Source organism: Protopterus annectens, chromosome 13.part0 (genome assembly GCF_019279795.1).
Source record: "Protopterus annectens isolate FY-2018-M chromosome 13.part0, PAN1.0, whole genome shotgun sequence".
NCBI lineage: Eukaryota > Metazoa > Chordata > Ceratodontiformes > Protopteridae > Protopterus > Protopterus annectens.
This window is the reverse complement of record NC_056747.1, coordinates 550,319,964-550,340,530: the sequence shown is the minus strand read 5'-3', so window position 1 is coordinate 550,340,530 and position 20,567 is coordinate 550,319,964. Positions and strand designations below refer to the sequence as shown.

At 45.2% G+C, this 20,567-nt stretch overlaps 1 protein-coding gene across 1 annotated transcript in view; it reads left to right on the top strand.

The window, feature by feature from the left end:
- The window catches only part of RFC2 (replication factor C subunit 2), a gene marked incomplete at its 5' end in the record, with an annotated part of 169,838 nt that overhangs the window by 120,171 nt on the left and 29,100 nt on the right, over positions 1–20,567 (top strand). The window contains one exon of the mRNA XM_044054862.1: positions 9,987–10,100. Within this exon, the coding sequence (XP_043910797.1) occupies positions 9,987–10,100 (114 nt within the window). The remainder of the gene's footprint in view (positions 1–9,986; positions 10,101–20,567) is intronic.

Sequence of the window (20,567 nt, the reverse complement as noted above, 5' to 3'; positions counted from 1 at the left end):
TTCGGAGGCTAATTTAACCCCTGATTCTTTTCCTCCTGCTCCTGTTAAGCCTGATAGGTACTACAGGGTTCCTGATTACCATCAGGTTTTATTCAAGAATCCTACTGCTGACCCTGAAACCATTTCTCAGGGTCCTAAGGGTGTTAAGGCCGCTACTGCCAAAAATCCTATTCCTACTGAAAAGGATTCTCGCGCTTTGGAAAGATGGGGCAAAAAGGTGTACACTTCTACTACTTTGTCCATTAGGGCTTTAAACTGTCAGTTTCATATGCTTAAATATCAGCAATTTCTCTTTGTCTGTCTTAAAACAAAAATTTACTTCCATTTCTGCCTGTGCAGAGGATAAGGAATTACATGACTTATTGCATGCCACTGAACAAGTTGGGAAGCATGTTTTACACTGTGGATTTGATGCCTTGGAGGCTTCTTGTAGGGCTGTGGCCTCTGGCACAGTCATTAGAAGACATGCATGGCTAAAGGAACAAAATTTACCTGAACAAGTAAAGGCTAAATTATTGGATGCTCCTGTTCAGCATAATGTTTTGTTTGGATGTAAAGCTGAAGAGGTGATTAAAAAGATGGAGGATAAGGCGAAATCCATGCAAACAGTTAAAGATTTCTTACAAGTACAGCCTCCTAGATTTAGCAGGAATTGGCCATCAAAAAACTGGTCCTTTCCCTCTTCAGACAGGCCTCAAAGGGGTAGATATAGACGCTCCAGAGGGAGGCCTCAAACACAAGCTGCTTATAGACCAAGGCAGTGGACTGCTTCTACCCCTAGGGGAGGAGAGGACAGGCCACAGTCTCAAAGGAAACAAACTCAATGACTCCCTCTGTTGGGCTGCAGGAACGTCTTGCCTGGAAACCCCTCTCGGAGGAAAACTCTCTTTTTTTATCAAAATTGGACTCTTAATAACCCAGGACAAATGGGTTTTGGATGTGATTTTAAGAGGTTACAAATTCCATTTTCATACTTTGCCAAGGCCAAGCGGATGGCCGGACCTTCTAAAACATCAATGGTCGGAGGCCTTAAACCAGGTGGAAGCTCTTTTGGCTATGAATGCCATAGAACTGGTACCTCTTTCAGAGATGGGAAAAGGGTTTTACTCAAGGCTCTTTCTAGTCCCAAGAAAGCAAAATTCATGGAGACCCATTCTGGATCTGTCGGTCTTGAACACCTTTCTAGAGATTCCAAAATTCAAGATGCTTACTCTACAGCAGTTACTTCAATGCTGTCCAAAGATGCATGGATGGTGACTTTGGATTTAAAGGAGGCATATTTACACATTCCCATCAGGCAGGATCGCAGAAAATACCTCCGGTTCAAGGCCGGATCGAGGCACTTTCAATTCTCTGCGCTGCCCTTTGGATTATCTACTGCGCCCAGGGTCTTCACCAAATGCCTGGCTCCAGTAGTAGCTTACTGCAGAATCAAGGCAATTCAAATTTACCCTTATCTGGACGATTGTCTAATTCAGGCAGACAGCAAGGATGTCTTACTCCAGCATCTAGACTTTGTACAAAACCTCCTCAAATTCCTGGGATTCTCTGTAAACATAAAGAAGTCAAATTTGACACCATCACAACAGATAACTTTTCTGGGTGCTCATCTAAACACTACAACCCAGATGGCATTTCTGACATCCGAAAAACAATTACAGCTGGCATCAACTTTCAAAGCCTTGGCAACTCTAACCCATCTATCTGCAAGGAAATTCCTGCAGGCTTTGGGTTACATGGCCTCCTGCATCCTTCTCGTACCATATGCAAGACTACACATGAGGAAAATACAGTGGTACCTAAAAAGTGTATGGTCTCAGCATTACCACAGTTTGGACATACTGATTCCTGTCCTTCCTTGCCTTCAAAAGGAATTTCTTTGGTGGTCCAGGGCATGTGCTCTAAACAAAGGGAAGCCCTTCCGTCTACCTCCTGCCTCTCAGATTCTAACCATGGACGCCTCAGATTATGCTTGGGGAGCTCATTTTCAGGGCAATTGTCTGCAGGGCCTTTGGACAAAGGATCAGAAGCACCTGCATATCAACTTAAAGGAAATGTTAGCCGTTCAGAAAGCTCTATTGGCCTTCAGGAATCTCATACAACCAGGACAACTACTAATACGGACAGACAACACCACAGTTATGTGGTGCATAAACAAGCAAGGGGGGTCTCATTCCTACCCCCTTTGCAGACTAGCCATGGATTTATGGAACACAGCTCTAGCTTGCAATCTGGATCTTCAAGCTCAGTTTCTATCAGGGAAACAAAACTTACTGGCAGACAGTTTGAGCAGAAACCTTTCGGATCCACACGAGTGGATGCTGGACACCAAAATATTCAGGATGATAACAGCAGTATGGGGATGTCCTCACATAGATCTCTTTGCATCCCATCTAAATCATCAGCTACAGAATTTTTGCACCAGGACATTCCACAGAGAGGCTTGGAAAGTGGATGCCCTATCATTCATTTGGAGGAACCTCTCGGGATATGCCTTTCCACCTCTACCTCTTCTTCCACGAGTTTTATTGAAGATAAAACAGGACAAACCCAAGATGATAATCTTGTTGGCTCCGAATTGGCCTCGGCAGTTTTGGTATCCAACTCTAATAAACCTATGCCTGGAGCCCCCTTGGATTTTACCTCAGTCTCCAAACCTTCTGTCCCAACATCAGGGTCAGGTTCTACACTCTCATGTCAGAACTCTCAGCCTGGCGGCCTGGTTAATCCAGGGCCTTTGATTTCTTCTTTCCTACCCAAGCAGGTTATGGATGTCATTTTGGAAGCCAGACGTCCTAGCACTAGGAAATCTTATGCAGGAAAATGGAAAAGATTTTGTTCCTGGATGCAGGCTCAGGATTCTGATCCTCCTCTTCCTAACATTACTTTAATTCTACTTTACTTGACGGATCTCTTACATAAGGGTGTCTCTTTCTCTTCCATTAAGATCCATGCTTCTGCTATTTCTGCTCATTATAATACAGACCCTCCCATCTTTTCCCACCAGCTCATGAGACAGTTCCTCAGAGGAGCTAAGAACTTAAGACCTCCTAGATCTCCTCCTATTCCTGCTTGGGATCTCAATTATGTTTTGGAAAAACTAACCTTGCCTCCTTTTGAGCCTGCCTCTTCTGCTGACATCAAGTTTTTATCTTGGAAGACAGCTATGCTGTTGGCACTAACTTCTGCCAGGAGAGTTTCAGAGTTACAAGCTCTTATGGCGGTGGAACCTTATATTATTTTTCATCAAGACAGGGTATCTTTGAGGACTAATCCGACCTTCATGCCTAAGGTGGTTTCCAAAGTGGCTTTAAATCAAACTATCCACTTGCCAACCTTTTTCCCCACTCCCCAAAATAAAGGGGAAAGGATCTTATATTCCTTGGATGTACATAGACAGCTACGTTTTTACCTGAACAGAACCAAGGACATCAGAAAATCAGAGCAATTGTTTGTTTCTTATGCTTCTAGTTCCCAAGGTAAAGCCATTTCTAAACAGACCATTTCTAAATGGATTGCTCATGGAATCAGATTTTGTTATTCACACCATGGAAAGCAAATCCCAGGGAGCATACGGACTCTTTCCACCAGAGCTGCTGCCACTTCTGCAGCCTTCCTCAGGGGAGTTCCTACCAAGGACATTTTGGAAGCTGCAACTTGGAGTTCAGTGCATACTTTCTCTAAGCACTGCAATTTGCCTCTCTACTCTAAGTCTAGGGCAGGCTTTGCCTCTGCAGTCTTGCAGGGCCTTTTAGCCGCCCCTTCTTCTTTATGACCACCTCCCTTTCTTTCAGCTTTGGGATTCTACCCTACAGTCATGACTGCAACAGTGAAACACGATGAACATAGTACAGTTGTGTACACCTACCATAAATGTAGATGTTCGAGTGTCTTCACTGTTGCAGTCTGGGTTTCCCTCCCTCCTGTCCCCTCTTATTTTTACTTGTGTGGTTTCTTTTTTTCACCATTCTTCTGAGGTGTATTTGCAAAGGTTTTGGGACCATTTTCATTTTGGGACTCCTGACATCTGGGGCAAGAAAAACTGGAGAAGATGGCGTCGGCTGTCAGCTTTATACTCCTGGCGCTCTGACATCAGGGAGCAGGGTTGAACAGCCGACGCCGGACCCAGACTTTGGGATTCTGGCCGACCGAGGGCTGCCTGCCAGCAGGGGAGAAACCTACAGTCATGACTGCAACAGTGAAGACACTCTAACATCTACATTTATGGTAGGTGTACACAACTGTACTTTCTTTGGGGATCGCAGCCAACTACCAAAAATCAAGTCTCCACATTGTCCAGATGCCAGAATGTATAGGTTGCCACTTGGATACCATCTCTCAGATTGCAAAACTTCTAGCATCCAGAGTATCAAGCCTTTAGTCTCGGGCAGCCTCTGTGCTTTCTTACAAAAAGCCTATAGCTTATCTTCTGAAATTGTTTGGGCTCATGACAGCTTCTGTCAGTCTGCTTCCCTAATGAGGTAACACATGGACTCTGCAGTGGACTCTGGAAGTGCAGTGGTCCTACTTGTCGCATCCTGTGGAGTTTTCCTTAATTCTGATGAAAGTATGTCAAAATCATTTCCGGTGATGGCTGGAATCTCCCTTGGTGCCTATTAGGAGACCCCCCCCCCCCATTCTCTGGGCATGGTCATGATGGATGCCTCCCTTCTGGGGGGTTGGTGCTGGAGCATTTTGAAAGGAGGACAGTTCAAGGAACCTGGTCCTCTTCCAAAGCCAGTCTTCACATGTGTCTTGAGTAAGAGGGTGGTTCTTCTTGCATTGCTTTCCAGGACGTTCTCCCCCAAGGGTGAGATCCAAGTCCGGACAAGATAATGTTAGTCGTCTGGTATCTGAACAACCAAAGCGAAACCCACTCTTACTCCCTTTGTTGACAGGCCATGATGGTCTGGCAGTGGGTGGTTTTGTTACAGTGGTTTCTGACTGCAATGCACATCCTGTGGAAGTCCAACATTTTGGCAGGTAGTTTAAGCAGGAACATTCTTCTCTCTCATGAGTGGTCCCCGAATCTGAGCATTGCTGCTCAGATTTTTTGGCTTTGGAGCACTCCATGTTGCAACTTGTTTGCATACCTGTCCAACACTGAGTGCAGCAGCTGCGCCTTAGTCCCTTCACAGTGACAGTCACCCAGAGGCACTCTCCTGTATGCCTGTCCCCAGGATCTCTTGTACACATATCCTCCGACCTCGCTGATAATAAAATTTCTTCAGAAGACAGCTCGATGCAGAGCAACTGTAATACTCATCTACCGTGTTTGGCATCATCAGGTTTGGTCCCCCTTTCTTTGGTCTTTTCTGACATACCCTCCTTGGGTGCCAGATTGGATCCCCTTCTGGAACTCATTCTCTCACCCAGCGGGCCTCAGCTCACCCAACTTTCAGTCTCTCAAATTAACTGCATACTTTCACCAGTCCCCCTGATGGCCAGAAATCCCAAGTTTTCGGTCAGTGTGGTGCATATCTTGTCCTTATTGCAGTAGAGTCTACAGTGAAGATGTGCACTAGCAGGTGGAAGCATTTCACTGTTTGGGATAACCCTCGGGATTTTGATCCTTTCTCCGCCCCTTTGGAGGCAGTTCTGGATGTTTTTTGTGGACTTATCCAGTTCTATGATTAAAGTGCAATTGGCAGCTATTTCCACATCAGCAGGGATAATGTCTTTGGCTGCTCTGAAGATTTTGAAAGCCTTCCTTAAGGGTACTTTTTGCTGCACCCTCCTGTTCAGGATGCTGTCACACCATGGGATTTGTCCTTTCTGATGCTCGCACTTCCAGCCCCTCCTTTGAGTCCTCTGATGCCATTGATTTTGAAGCTTTTATCCTGGAAAACATTGTTTTTCGTGGCTGTCACCTCTGCTAGGGATGTGTTTGAGTTGAAGGCCGTCTCTTCAATCCCTCCATATTTGGTTTTCCGTAAGTATAGGGTGTCCCTCTGCATAGATCCTTTTCTTCCCAAGGTGGCTGAGGAGAATAATTTGAATCAGTAAATTCACCTTCCAGTATTTTTTCCTTATTTTTCCATCAAAGCTGAATACTTATTGCATTGTGTTGATGTGCCTGAACAATTGAGATTTTGTTTAGACTGGACAAAATACTTCAGGAAGTCTTACCAGTTATTTGTTTCCTTTTCAAAGTCTTGATTGAATAACCGGGTGTCTAAAGTTACACTATCCAAGTGGCTGTTAGATTGCATTGCTTTTGTGTACAGTTTGAAGGGAAAGTCCTTGCATCACGAACCAAAAGGTTATTCTACCAGAGTTGTGTTCACTTCCAGAGCTGCTTTGGACAGTTTGTGTGCAGCTGCTAATTGGGTGGGTTCTCTCACTTTTGCATCACACTATAAGCTAGACATGAATTCAGGGTCTATGGCCTCCTTTGGTTCCACCATATTGTGTAATGTCCCTTCTGTAGAGCCTTCTGTGGGTGTTACGTGGCTGGGGACTCTGTGCTGTAGTTTGAAACCAGATATAAAAGACATCTGATAAGAAAACTCACCATAGCAATAAAGCCATGTTGTATTTCTCCTTCTGGTTCAACCTCCCCCCACTTCTGCCCTGTCTCTGTGACAAGTCTTTCGCCATAAGATGACCGAGTCGGGAAGGTTGCTTGCTCTTTTGTTGGGGTCCTTGGTGCCTTTCTTTCTTAGGATGGTGTCTAGTAAGTTTAGGCAGCGAGTGGGGCAAACTTAATCTGAGGTATTAGTTGAGCGAGGCATTTTGAGTAGTGGAGGAGGAGCTCAACAAGCTGAAATCTTTAAGATATGGCCAGTCTCTGATCCAGGCCGGATCAGATAACCCATAGGCTGAACCGGACTGAGAAAGACAACCTGGATCTGTCTTTATGGTGAGTACATAACTTTTGTTTCTTGACGTGGTCATGATAAGCTATATGTTAGAGCTGATGGTTTCACTCCAGAAAGGGCTTCATTAATGGACCAAGATTTTTTTCACATAGCTCTGGGGACAAGCCCAGACTGTGCTTCTCTGCGGGATCATAAAGGCTGCCCAATTTATTTTTAACAATACCAAGGGTTCTACTCCCATATCTTTCTTGTTTTAAAGAGGGTAGAAAGCTCTTTTATTCTTGGACTTCAGTGAGCTACAGAGCATATCCAGTACTCCATAGTCCAGATTTTGACTGGCTATGGGTGGTGTCATGGCTGGAGTTTAGACATGAGTGACTTACTGGGGGATGGGCCAGATATTTCTTTGGTTCCCCTTTGGCGAGCAGCATATTCAGTCAAAGTGCTGCTATCTGTCCTTTTCTTTGAGCCCCTGGTTTACTTGGGTATTAGAGTAGATGAGGCCTTGTTGTAGCAGGACCTCAGTGTGGCTGCTTACCTGAACAGTTGATGGTCATGTTAAAGGACTCCAGGTGGCATCCTTGGAGTGGATGTTTTGGTTGCAGTCCATGAGAGTGACCATAAAATGGGTGGATTTTTCCTGATCTCATCACAGAAGAATGTCTTCATTGCCATGGTGTTGGTCTTTGTCCATTATTGGCTTTTCCTTCATTCATATAGGGCTCAGTATGTCATGATTGCAGCATGGATGAGAACTTTGTAGCACATGTAGTCAGGGATCCTCCTCCTATTACAGGATATGACTATCACAGTACCTTCATGGTGTTCCATTTGGAAACCTGTTGATATTGTATTCCAGTTGACTGTGAGATGACAGAGGCTGCATGAACTCAATGATTTCCTGGTGTTGGATTGCTGCCCCAGGGATTACTGGTAAAGGATGCCTGTCTTGCAGAATGAGGAGTTCACTTCACCTTCTTCATGGTTCAGTGGACGTGTAAGCTGCACTTCAGCATGTTGGAGCTTTATGCAGTTTTCTTGGCTGCTTCCAGAACCATTGTGCTGTGTGTAAAATAAACAAGCAATGGAGTTCGCATTCATACCAATAGTGCAGAGATGTGACGCATATGTGTTAACTTGTTGTAGCCAAGAACATTGATCTGTATTGGCTTCTATCTCTGATGTGAACCTGAAACACATCTTCAAACATTTTGTAGACAATGTTAATTCGGAGCCTTGTTTTGTCTGGATTTTCTAGCTTGAGAGCATTCTATGGATAACCCTGTTTGTCACTGGAAAAACATGGTTATTTACTGCAGTTCAGGAGATCATCTATGTTGTAATCAAGAAAATTGAATGACAGCATGCTCCACCTTGTGACCTGAGTGTTGCTGTAAACACTTTGATCCTGCCACAGAGGCTTCAGAAGTAAATGGAGCTGTGTCTGAAAACTTTCTACTTAAAAGACTTGCTTTGCCAATTAGAATAGTCTCTCTCCATTTGGGTGGAATGATTTCTCATGCTGCACCAGTCAGCTATTTTGCAGGTAGATCTCACCTATTTTCAGCAATTCTGTGATTTGGGCACCAGTTTATTCAACTGTCAAAATGCATGTCTGTTTCTTCTCCTTGTGACCTTGTTGTGGGCATGGTTTTGGTGCTGCTGTGGTTTGGCAAGCATTTTTTAAAGGGGTTATAAACCGCTACCTAATTTGAAGAACGATTCCACTCTAGGGATCTGTCCTTAATTGTCAACAGGATTGTCCTTCCTGCATTTGGACTGGCTGGTTTGGTAGCTTTTGAAGTTAATCTTTTGTCAAATACTTTTACCTGGTGACCATGATCACCATCTTGTTTTGCAGGGTCTTGAACTTCAGGCTCTCGCACAGTGACATTCTGTGGGTATTCATTAAAGACGTGGGTGTTCCTTAAAACCAGTTCACATTTCCTTCTGAAATTGGTGTCAGTATTGGTCACTTATCTGTTTTTTTTTTTCAGAAATGGAAACCAGTGAAGAAATGTCCCTTCTCACAATCAGTGTACACTGCCAGATGAGATTTCACCTCACTTCTGTGCATGCATTTAGGAAAATGAAAGCTGCTCATTTCCTTTTAGGGGAGTGGCTCCCAGACAAATCCTTATCTAGTAGACTGCTCAATGCATTATCATTTTCTGTTAGGTGACTAGACAGTTTTGGAAGATGCTGTTATGAGGAGACCAGTCCATCAGGGCTGTTCTTACTTTTCAGAGCATACTTCAAAAATGTCTCCATTCTAAACATTTTAGTCATATGGTCAGTTGGTCTTCTGTTCACATCTTTACCAAGTATTATTGAATGGAACATAACATCCAGAAGCTTGGCTTCCTGTTCCACCTCCGTACTTACTGCACTGCCCGAGTCATCCCCCTTTAGATTTGTACCAACTCCTTCCACATCTTAGTTATTTGTCTGTCAGTGTCTGCTTATCTGTCACTGATTAGGATTAATTCCCAACACTGGATGTACTAAGGAAGGTTTCTGATCTTGCGTACAACAATTGCATATTACTTTGTCAGATGATCTATAAGGGGACCCTCCACAGTGGGTTACATGCACCCTTCTGCCATCCCTCTAAGCTTGGACAGGCCCTCCATCCTGTGGCCTCCTATAAATCAGGCAAGTTTATTTTGTTTTTGTAAACATAGCAGGTTTTTATTTGCAGAAAATATGCTTAATTTGAAATAGAAACTCACTCCTATTATGGCATGTGACACGGTAGTGTGTGCCAGCATGAGCACACTGTACTGTTAGACAACTAAGGCATCACTTGATCTTCGTGACATCCAAGCATGGGAACTTTTGAAGAAAAATTCCATGTTGCAGTGGAAATGAGGATAAATCTCTTCATAGATGCTGCAATTGAATTCCATCACAGATCAGCTAATATATTAAAAACATACTTATTTCTTTTTGTGTAAAAATGTCATACAAGAACCTCAGTCCTGAAAGTCATTGGTTTCTGCCTTACTCTGCACTTGGAGGTAGAGGAGCCTTTCTTTGATTTAAGCACTGTCTAAAAGAATTTTTTTGCAGCATTATGTCTGAGTGATCTCTCTCTAGTTATTAGAATGCTCTAGTTTACTGTCTTCATTCTGTTTGCTTCAATGTAATGTATTTATTTTTCAGGTAATTGCCCACCTCTGGAAGCTTGGATACTCACCAGAAGACATAATTGGCAACATTTTTAGAGTGTGCAAGACCTTTCAAATGGCAGAGTATCTCAAATTGGAATTCATTAAGGTTTGTTCATATTTTTGTTACTGTTCCCATTTATGGATCACCCCGCCAAGTACCAGTCACACTGAAGTAAACTTTTCTGTGCGCCTCATTTGTGACCTTATCTGCACTTGTGTCACAGGCATCGTATGATAGAAATTGGGAGAAAAGACCTTTCTTGGGTAAACAGAGCCCAGGAACTGTTGATGGGTGACGCATAAGGGTTAAACAGTATATCTAATGTCAGATTTTATTCTGTCCTCAACTGATGGGTTTGGATTCGGGGGCTCAACATGGCCGCTGTAAAAGCCCATGGCAATCTTGAACTCTCGAGCTTCTCCCTTACCCAGAATGCACCAACCCTCATTACCTCCTATCTCATTTGCCATTTCTAGCAGAAAGACGTGGTTCTTCATTCTCTTGAGCTTGGGGTGGCAAGTAGCTTTAAAACTTGTTATTGTTCTTAAATAACTTTTAAAAGGCTTGTTAATTAGTTTTTCTTCCTTACCTTTCATTTAAAATCTATATTTTCTGTTTTTACAGTTTTTTTTTATTTTCTTTTGCAAATTATTGTAGTCCTCCATACCTTTGTTGATACTTTCCCCTTTTTTCAAAAAAAAAAAAATCTCTGCCTATAATTCATATGTTAACACTGTTACGTTTGTTGTTTGCGGTTGTTTGTTTTTCATTATGGTTGACAAGGAAGAGAGCTCGGCGGGGTTTCAAGAAATGTGGAAAATGTGGTCAAAAGACACCCGTTTCTGACTCGCACACTTTTTTTTTTTTTTTTTTTTTTTTTTGCTTAGACCATCTACACCTTAGGGAGAATTTCACAATCTGCTACGCTTTCAATAGCATGTTGGTAGAGCATAGAAGTAAGCTTATTTTAAAGGGACTTTTGTCTGCATCTTTTGGCAAAGCTATCTGTGGAACATCCAAAGAAAAAACAGAGGACATCTCCTACTTCTCTGAGCACCTCTTCTACTTCCTTCAGGTCCTCAGAAAAATCTATTAAAAGAGCTTCTTCGTATCCTACATTTCTACTGGATCCTATGAGGAAGGAACCAAAATTCTCGGATCCAGCCCCTGCTTCGGATCTGACAAAGTCCAAATACCTATCCTTGGATCCTATGGATTCTTCGGATCCGAAGTCTCTGAAAAGTAAAGTAAAGATTTGTCAGATCTGAAGACCTTGGATTGCATATCAAAATTGAACTTGCTGACTGTGCCTAGAACAAGGTATTCACCTTCGTTGGACCCAATTCCATCAAGAGTGCCTTCTTCACTTTTTGAAAGGCCAAAATCTCCGTCTGCTCTCTCCACCCGATCCTCTGGAAGTCTCACTGAAGAAGATGCAGAGAGGCTAGTGAGAAAGATCCTCTCAGTGCAGAGCCAGTCGGCTTTTTTTTTTGGCACCTACCCCATTGAGTCAGGAAGCCCATACATCCACAACTCCTCCACTACCAATTCCTCCTTTGACTCCTATCCAGGTTTCAGAGCCCTTGGATCTGAGTAGTCTAGCAAAGTCTACTTTGGATCAGATGATTTTTGTATCCTCTGATCCAAGACTTGCTCTACGTTCTTCTGTCCCGTCGGTTCCAGACATCTCTCTGAGCTGATTCTACCCTGTTGGGTCCGAGGTGCTGCAGTCAACTCCCAAGGGTTTCAGAGCTTTGTCTGCATCTTGGAGCCTCTGTGATGGTCAGTTCAGTTCCAAGTTCAGCCTTGGGGGTGGCTGTCCTCGTAGCAGGGTGGGACTAGGGATCAGAGGCTTGGTCTCTCAGATCCAGGTCCTTCTCCCTCTCCAGGATGGTCTGCCCTTAGGGTTTTGGAGAAAGCTTTGTCTGCACCTCAGACCCAGGCGGTGCTTCCCCTAGCAGATCCTATGTCAACTTCTGAACCACCTCTGCGCCTTGAGTCTCAACTACTCTGTTTGCAGGGGCAGCTGATACCAAAACCCTAGGCTTCCCACTAGGGTATTCCCTCCTCTTCTGATATCTTTCCAGAGTATCCCACCATGGAGGTCCCTAAGAAGAGGACATGCAAGAGGGAGCATATAGATTCCCCTGAATTAGTCAACAAGGACACAAATTTGGATGTGGGCAAAGGGGGGGTCCCCATGGTCACCTCCTGATGTCTCATTGTGAGACATCCTTGAGATCCTAAAACAGAGGTGGCTGGAAACCCAGTGACCCTTCAGAGGAATTTGTGCTACTGCAGGATTTTGGTACCGGCCCATCTACTTCCTGGCTGACCCCCACCCACTGATGAGCTCCTGGAACTGGTCTCGCAGCAGGTATGGAAGGAACCTGACACCATTGAGCCTATTCTCAGGAAGCTAGACAAGATTGACCCTTCCCCTCGTCAAGAAATCCCCCTGTTGATGTCGTGGTTATGGTGGTGGCCACCAGAAAGGAACTTGCTGATGAAAGTAACTCTGTTCCGTACCCCTGACAAGGAGTCACAGGCAATGGACAGATTCAGGAAGTGTGTCTGTGCATCAGCAACCTTTGCCTTAGGGTCTCTGAACTATTTGGCACATTTTACCATACTTCAGAGGGATTTGATTAAGGAACTTTCAGGTATCCACACAGGAGCAGTGTCTAAAGATTCTGTCACTTCTCAGCTGGCAGCCATACAATCAATTTTTCCTACTTGTCCATGAGGCTTATTTCTAATGTGGCAGAAGGAGCCTCAAGGAGTGGGTTCAGGCATAGCCATTAGGAGATTAGCCTAGATGCATTTGTGTTTTTTTTTTTGTGGAGGCTTTTAAGTCTGCTTTCATCAATGCTTCTTTTAACGGCACCTCTCTTTTTGGTCCCAAAGTAAAAAGCTACGTTGTTCAGGTGTGAGAAGGATGGAAAGACCAGTTCTGCCGTGGGCATGCCTTTTTCCATCCCCAAAGATCATTTTTGAAGAATCATTGAGGTGTTGGAAAAATGTGGTTCAGGAAATCACAAGGATCTTTCCAGGACATGTGGAGGGTCTCCCCCCAGTGGCAGAGGAGGAAGTTGAAATGGTAGACGTTGCCCTTGCAGCAGAGGAGGCCTGCAATATCAAGGTCCAGAGAATCTTGGTTTGGCAAATCCTTCCAGTGCTCCTGAAAAGAGGCTTGATTGTCCCCTTCTAGAGGCAATCAAGGGTCGTTAGTCCCTGCAATGGAGAGCCTGCCTAGAAATAAGATACTTGGGTACAGAGGATCATATCCCAAGGATGTATAATATAATTCCATTTTCCGTTCTTCCTGTGAATTCCAGGAAAATTTCAGATGTTCCACTCAGTCATTGGGAATAAGCAGCCATTCAAGTACAAAAGCTGCTAAACAGAAGAGTCATCCAAGAGGTCCTCCCAGACCAGAAAGGATCCAGAACGTACTCAAGACTCTTTTTAGTGCCAAAGAAAACAGGGTACTGGAGACCAGCTCTGGATCTCAGCAGTCTGAACAACATTGTTCAGAAGACAAAGTTCTGGATGGTCACAGTTTAGTCCTTTCTTCTGTTTCTGGTAAAAGACAACTGAATGTGCTTAGTAGATCTCCAAGATGTGTGCTGTCATATAAAAATTAACAGATGATCCAGAAAACTCTCTTGTATTTCTGGCTAGGAGCCAGTCATTACCAGTTCAGAGCACTGCCCTTTGGTCTCACCACAGCCCTCAAGGTGTTGACCAAATGCATGGCAGTAGTAGCAGTTCACTTGAAGCTGCATGAATTCTGGGTGTTTCCCTACTTAGACGACTGTCTCACCTCTACCCTGATTAGGCATCAACTCATCATGGCAAGAGAAAAAGTAATTCAGATTTGTGAGCTGTTGGGAATAACCATAAATTCTGAAAAATCACATCTTCGGCCTTCTCAAACTGTAGAGTTCATAGGAGCGCTACTCTACACAAGATCAAAAATAGCCTTCCTTCCTCTTTCCAGAGTACAGACTTTAAAATTGCAAGTCAACAGGATACTTTGCAGTACCACAGTCTCAGCTCGCCTAGTCCAACAAGCACTGGGATCGATGACAGCAGCGATTATCCCTTGATGTCCTTCTATTCCAGTGTTGCAGTATTCTACATGTGGGTTTACCCTTCTTCCTTTCGCATACGTCCGGCCAGTATTCCAAAGTTTTCCAGTCCCACAGGGTGCGTCAGGCATCTGACGTGGCTGCAGGCACGTGGGCCATAAAAGCGACATCTGCACACACCAGCCCTCAGAACTTTTCAGCTGGCGGTCATTCGCCAGGTGTTTCTGCTAATCTCTGACGTCCGATTAGAAATTATCAGATAAGTACCCCGTTGGGGAACCTTTCAGTCCTTCATTTTTTAGCATATAGTTTGTTCATGTCATCCAGAAGGAGCAAGTGTAAGTGTGGTCGGCAGATTCCCCACAAAGACACCCACGATCAGTGCCTTTTTTGTTAGGGCAGTTCTTGTGCTGGTGTTTACCCAATTTGTCAGGCGTTCGTTCCCAAGACCTTAAGTCGCTGTTTGCATGCTCTGAACCTTTATCTAGAGACCCAGTGGTTAAAGCTACTTGTGTTGGTGATTAAAGGCGCTTCCAATGCCCTGACAGAACCACCTAGGAAGAGGGCCAAATCCATGCGGCCTACCTTTTCTGCTGTGCCTCTACCGCCCATACCTCAGCCTGTGGTCGATATAGGCCTGGCAGAGGAGTCTGCTTCTGCCAGACAGGATAAAGCATGTACCTGCGAGGAAGCTGCACAATCCCGAGCGGACAGCACGTCTGTAGAGGCATTACTGGCATCTGCCTCCTTTGCCAGGGGGAATGAGCAATCTCTGTGGGCCTGTCTGTTTCCGCAGATCCCATCCATTCTTCTGACTTGAGGCCTTCACCTACCTGGACGTCAGTTAGGCCTGTTAAGAAGAAACAAAAGACCAAACATCTCTCTCCGCCTCCTGAAAGTACGCCCGATTGGCACGCTTTCAGCCAAAGCCTACTCATGGTCTTCATGGCCCTGTGCTCTACCTCGGTCGGAAGCCCTAGCATAGTCCTTTCACTCTTTAAGTCCTAGGCCTCAAACCTCATATACTGTAAGGAGAGATGAAGAGGAACTTTCTGACTCCTCAGAGGACTCCCTCCTCCTACTCTTTACAGATCACCTCTCCCCTGGGATATGGCTCCCCAGAGGAAGAGTCCATTGACCCTGATGCCCCAGTGAGGATCTAACTTTCGGGGAAACAATCTGCAAAATGAAAGACCACTTTGTGGGAATCCACTGATATGACTGAGGTGCAGAAGAGGTTCTATGACCTCATACAGATGGACTGTCCCAGTCCTTCTGCTGTCCCTCCTATTCTGCCGGCATTTCTGGATGCCTTTTCTTCAGCATCCTTTAACCCTGACTGACAACCACTTGCCCCATGCAGGGCTGATAGATTGTACAAAGTTCCAGAATTGGAGAAATTTCTCCTTAAGTGCCCTCCAGCTGACCCAGCCACTACCTACTGCAACCATACTTCCAGCTGACAAGGACAGCAAGACAACAGAACGTCTGAGCAAGAAGATCTACACTTCTGCTATTCTGTCTTTCAGGGCCACAAATTACCAGACTCACATGACCAAGTACTCCTTAGCCCTGCTGGACAAAGCTACCAAGGCATTGGCTGACATCTCAGACTGCGTAGTCAAAGCTTCACTGTCCTCCCTCTTAGCCCACACCTCTCAGGTGAACAGACACTCCATAAGGTGCAGCTGTGATGCAGCTGTAGCCTCAGCCAGGTCGGCTGCATTAGCTTTTGCTTTAAGGAGATATTCTTGGCTTCGTCTATAGCCCCTGCCTGACAACTTCAGAGCAAAGCTTAATGATGCCCCTTTAGATCATTCTGCTTTGTTTGGCACTAAAGTAGCTGACCTCTTCAAGTCTCTACAGCAAAAAAGCAAAGAAATGCAGGACCTCAAACACCTGCTAGTTTCGCCCATTCCTAATTTCCATAGGAACTACCCTGCCAAAACTAAATTCATAAGGAAACAATCTCGTCCTATGGCTCCCTCCAGGCCCAGGAGACCACCTAGAAAACAGCCCCCTCCGGCTAGAGCTTCTCCAGCCCCCGGCCAGAGACCTCCCTTTCAAGATAGGGCAGGTAGTGTCTGACTGCCTGCCAGCCTTACTACCAACCCCTCTACCCCTGTCTGCCCATCTCTCTCACTGGTTCCTTGTGTGGTCCCACAATACCTCAGACAAATGGGTTCTTTCTATCACCCAGAATGGTTACTTAATGACCTGGATCACCCCACCCCCAGTATAAAAGGGCACTCCTCAGCCCCCACCAGTCAGCTCCAACTCCTGTAGCCTCTACTGCAAGGTCTGCTGACTCAAGGCACCATAGAGCCAGTGCCTCTAGAAGCAAAAGGAAGAGGATTCTATTCCGGAATTTTTCTGGGACCCAGAAAGGATGGACCGCAGATCTATACTAGATCTCACATCTCAACCTTTTCCTAAAGGTCCCTACCTTCAGGATACTCACTATCCCCAACCTCTTCCCCCTGCTCCTGCCCCAAGGGTTCATGGCAACCCTAGATATAAAGGATGCTTATCTACACATCCCAATAAAAGCCCACATTCAGGAAGTACCTGAGGTTTTTGGCAGGCTCATCCCATTTTCAATTCTCTGCCTTGCCCTTTGGGCTTTCCACTGCACCCAGGGTATTAACAAAATGTGTGGCTCCAGTACTCGCTTATTGCAGGACAAAGGGTATCCAAATATTCCCCTACCTAGACACCCTGCTGATTCAGGCAGACATTCAGAAGACCCTCCCTCTTCACACTCTGCTTCTTCTGTCCGTATTGTAGTCTCTAGGATTTCAGATAAATTTCCCAAAATCTCACTTGGAGCTCACACAGGGCATCGTCTTCCTGGGGTACAGGATTTGCACAGACCTCATGAAGGCCTTCCTGCCGCCAGGCAAGGTGGTATCCTTGACAGACCACCTGCTCTGCGTCCTCCAGTCATCAAAACCAACAGCAAGGCAGTACCTGAGACTTTTAGGTTACATGGCAGCCACTATACCCATGCTCCCCTTAGCAATACTGCACATGAGAAAGCTACAATGGTATCTTCGGTCAGTCTGGACCCAACATTCCCATCCCCTGAAATTCCAGGTCCCCCTTCTACCTTGCTTAAAACAAGAAATTCAGTGGTGGCTGCTACAAGTAGCCAACAACCCAGGCCTCCCTCTCCAACCACCCCCACCCACACAGATCATGCATACAGACACTTCAGATCTGGGCTGGGGAGCAACGCTAGGCCAGAGACATGTGCAGGGTTTGTGGCCAAACACATACTAGAGAACAGAAATATGAGGGCAATTCTCCTTGCTCTGCAAGACTTCCTACCTTACCTCCAGCAAGGCCTAGTCAAATTTGTCAAGGACACCACCACTGTTGTCCTGTGGTATCTAAACAAACTGGGAGGGACCAAATCCTGCCTCCTTTGCAGACTAGCTCTGCTGGTGTGGGAGCTGGCCACCTCACAGGGGATTACCCTGTAGGCAGTTTACATCCCCTCCCTTCACAACTCCCAGGCAGATTATCTCAGCAGAACCATCACAAACGACCACGAATGGATGCTTCACAGAGATGTCCTCCTGAATCTGGTCCAGTGGTGGGGTACACCACAAACAGACCTGTTTGCCTCCTCCATCAACAGGAAACTTCCTGGCTTCTGCACCAGGACACCAACTCCAAGGCACTGGCAACAGATGCCTTCTCAATTTCTTTGAAGGGGACATTTCTGTATGCCTCCCCCCCCCTTCCCATTGATTCAAAAGGTGCTGCTGAAAATTCAGCAAGACAGACCAAAAATCTTGCTGGTGACTCCCTACTGGCCAAGACAGCACTGGTTCCCCCTTCTCCTTCATTTGTCCAAGGGCAATCACCACAAGTTACCCCCCCCCCCTCAGTGGACCTCCTCACACAGTACAAGGGATCAGAGATACACCCACAGTGGTAGTCTCTCCACCTCGCCCTGTGGTTGATAGGATTCTGATCCCCTTCAGACAGCTGTACAGTGAGGACGTGCTCAATGTCCTGCAGGAGGCCAGGAAGCCTAACACCAGAAAATCTTACCTCTCAGAATGGAAAAGGTTTTCCATATGGTGTCACAAAAGACAGTTGGACCCATGGTAAGCAACAACCCTCTACTCCTGTCTTACCTGTGTGAACTATTGCAGACAGGTCTGGCTTACTCATTTATAAAAGCACACTTGTCTGCAATCTCTGCCCGTCTCCCTCTGGATCCACTTGTTAGCATCCAGACTTCCTACCAAACTCTTCCTCAAAGGGGTACTTAACCTAAGACCCCCCCCCCCCCCAGGAAACCGTCCCCTCCTCCCTGGGATTTTAACTGTGTATTGGAAAAACTCACCCTGACTGCTTTTGAGCCAGCAGAGAAATTCGCCCTAAAACCTTGCACATGGAAAACTGTTTTATTGGCAGCTCTAATCTCAGCCAGGAGGGTCTCAGAGCTACAAGCTCTGATGGCTAACCCACCATTCCTAGTGTTCCACCTTGACAGAGTTACTCTCAGAACTAACCCATCCTTCATGTCCAAAGTGGTGAAAGACCCATCTTTGAACCAGGCCATACACCTGCCCACATTTTTCCTCAACCCCGCAGGGGGAAAATGAGACAGTACTCCACTCCCTAGGTGTCCACAGACAGCTTAGGTTTTATCTCCATAAAACAATCAGTAAAAACTAAATGAAAACTCCAGCCAAGCTGGAACTTCCACTGAGTGACTTCTCAAACCTCTTGTATCAGAGGCACATAGGATATATGCAAATGACAGTTATGAACATCAGGTGTTTCAGCTATATGGCAAGTCTGAATGCCCATGACTTTATTCTTTTTAAGTCATTTAATGGACAATTTCAACCCTGAAATTTTTCATAAAATGACTTAAAAATAAATTTTTTCAAGCCTGAAATTGTCCATTAATTAAACAACTTAAAAAGAAAGTCATGGGCATTCAGAATCGCCATATAGCTGAAACACCTGATGTTCATAAGGGTCATTTGCATATATCCCATGTGCCTCTTATACAAGAGGTTAGAGAGGTCACTCAGTGGAAGTTCTAGCTTGGCTGGAGTTTTCATTTAGTTATCTCCATTTTGAAGTAAGTTTGGAATTGCAAAGACTTCCACTCCTCCTTCCACAATCATTGGGCCCATGAATGTACCTGTGAATTTGTACGTCTTGGCTACTTTTACTTTCTACTTTGAGATAGATTATGGATGTGGGAACGTGTTTTAGAACTGTTTCTTATCTTAAGGCATTATACAGGCCTTTTTCACAGCTCATTGTTTTGGTTGAGGTTCTTTACCACACATCCAGTGCCAGCCTTTTTAGCCATTAGTTTCATCAAATCAGCATTGGTCAGGACCTTCAGTCAGTGGTAAGAGTGCATCTTTGTCTCACTCTCTTCCCTACCTATATCAAGCTCAGACTCTACTCCAGAGAGAGGGTTGGAGAGCATGGTACTGCTTTTTAAACAGGATGTTTTCCCACCTTTTGAAAGGGACGACGACCTTGATATTAACATTTCTGATGCATCAAATTCCAGATGGTAATTTTCTACAATGTTAAACCACAGATTCCGCAGGGATCCTGGACGATGTCACAGGACATTTTAGACATATTTTGTCACCTCTGCATCTAGGCTCTTATTAGGAGCTTAACTCCTTGTTAAAAGCGTACTCTTCATGGGAGGGAGGAGGCACTTGTGGTACACATGCTGTCAATCGGTCTTTTCTCTTTACGCAGAATGTATACTGGGGTCTTGACTGTGATTATGGATAACTAGCAAGAAAGGTGCTTCCTTGGTTTCATACTTGGATATTTGACTCATGCTGCCTGTGTGAAATATTTCTCTCTGTTTTTGTAGTAAGCTTATTTGTATTTACAGGACTGACTTACTGGGGTCTGCCTACACTAACTTCAGACCCCCTTATGCTGTCTATTGCTTCATTCTCCCTGGGGTTTTTGCAATTGTGTTGCACCCTGGGTGTGTCATTTTGCCAGCTGATCCTTCCCTTTTGTCAGGGGAAAAAAGCTTTTTGCCTGTTGGGCTTTGAATATCCCTGCATCCAAGGAGGGGAAGTGAGAGTGAAGGAAAACATCCTACAGGGTCTGAATGGTGAACTTGGCTGCCTTGGTGTCGGTAGTCTTGTCCTCCTCTAGAGCATGCTAGTTATGTGGCCAGGATGAGTGTGCTGTGGGGCATTGTGACAGTTGACCTTGCCCAGCAGTGACATTCCTTCCAAGACCCTGCCCACCATACTGCCTGGCAATTGTTGCTGTTTCTTGGTCACCACCAGGAGCTAAATTGCCCCCCCCCCCCAAGTACCTCACACTCTCCACAGAGCAAGCAGGCCTAGCCTCGTTGTTGTTCCCTTCCCTCCCATGTCTGCTGCTTTAGTGCCTGGAGTGCTAATCAAGCCTGGGTCATAGTTAGGACCTCATAGTTGAAGGTCCTGAGGGTTAC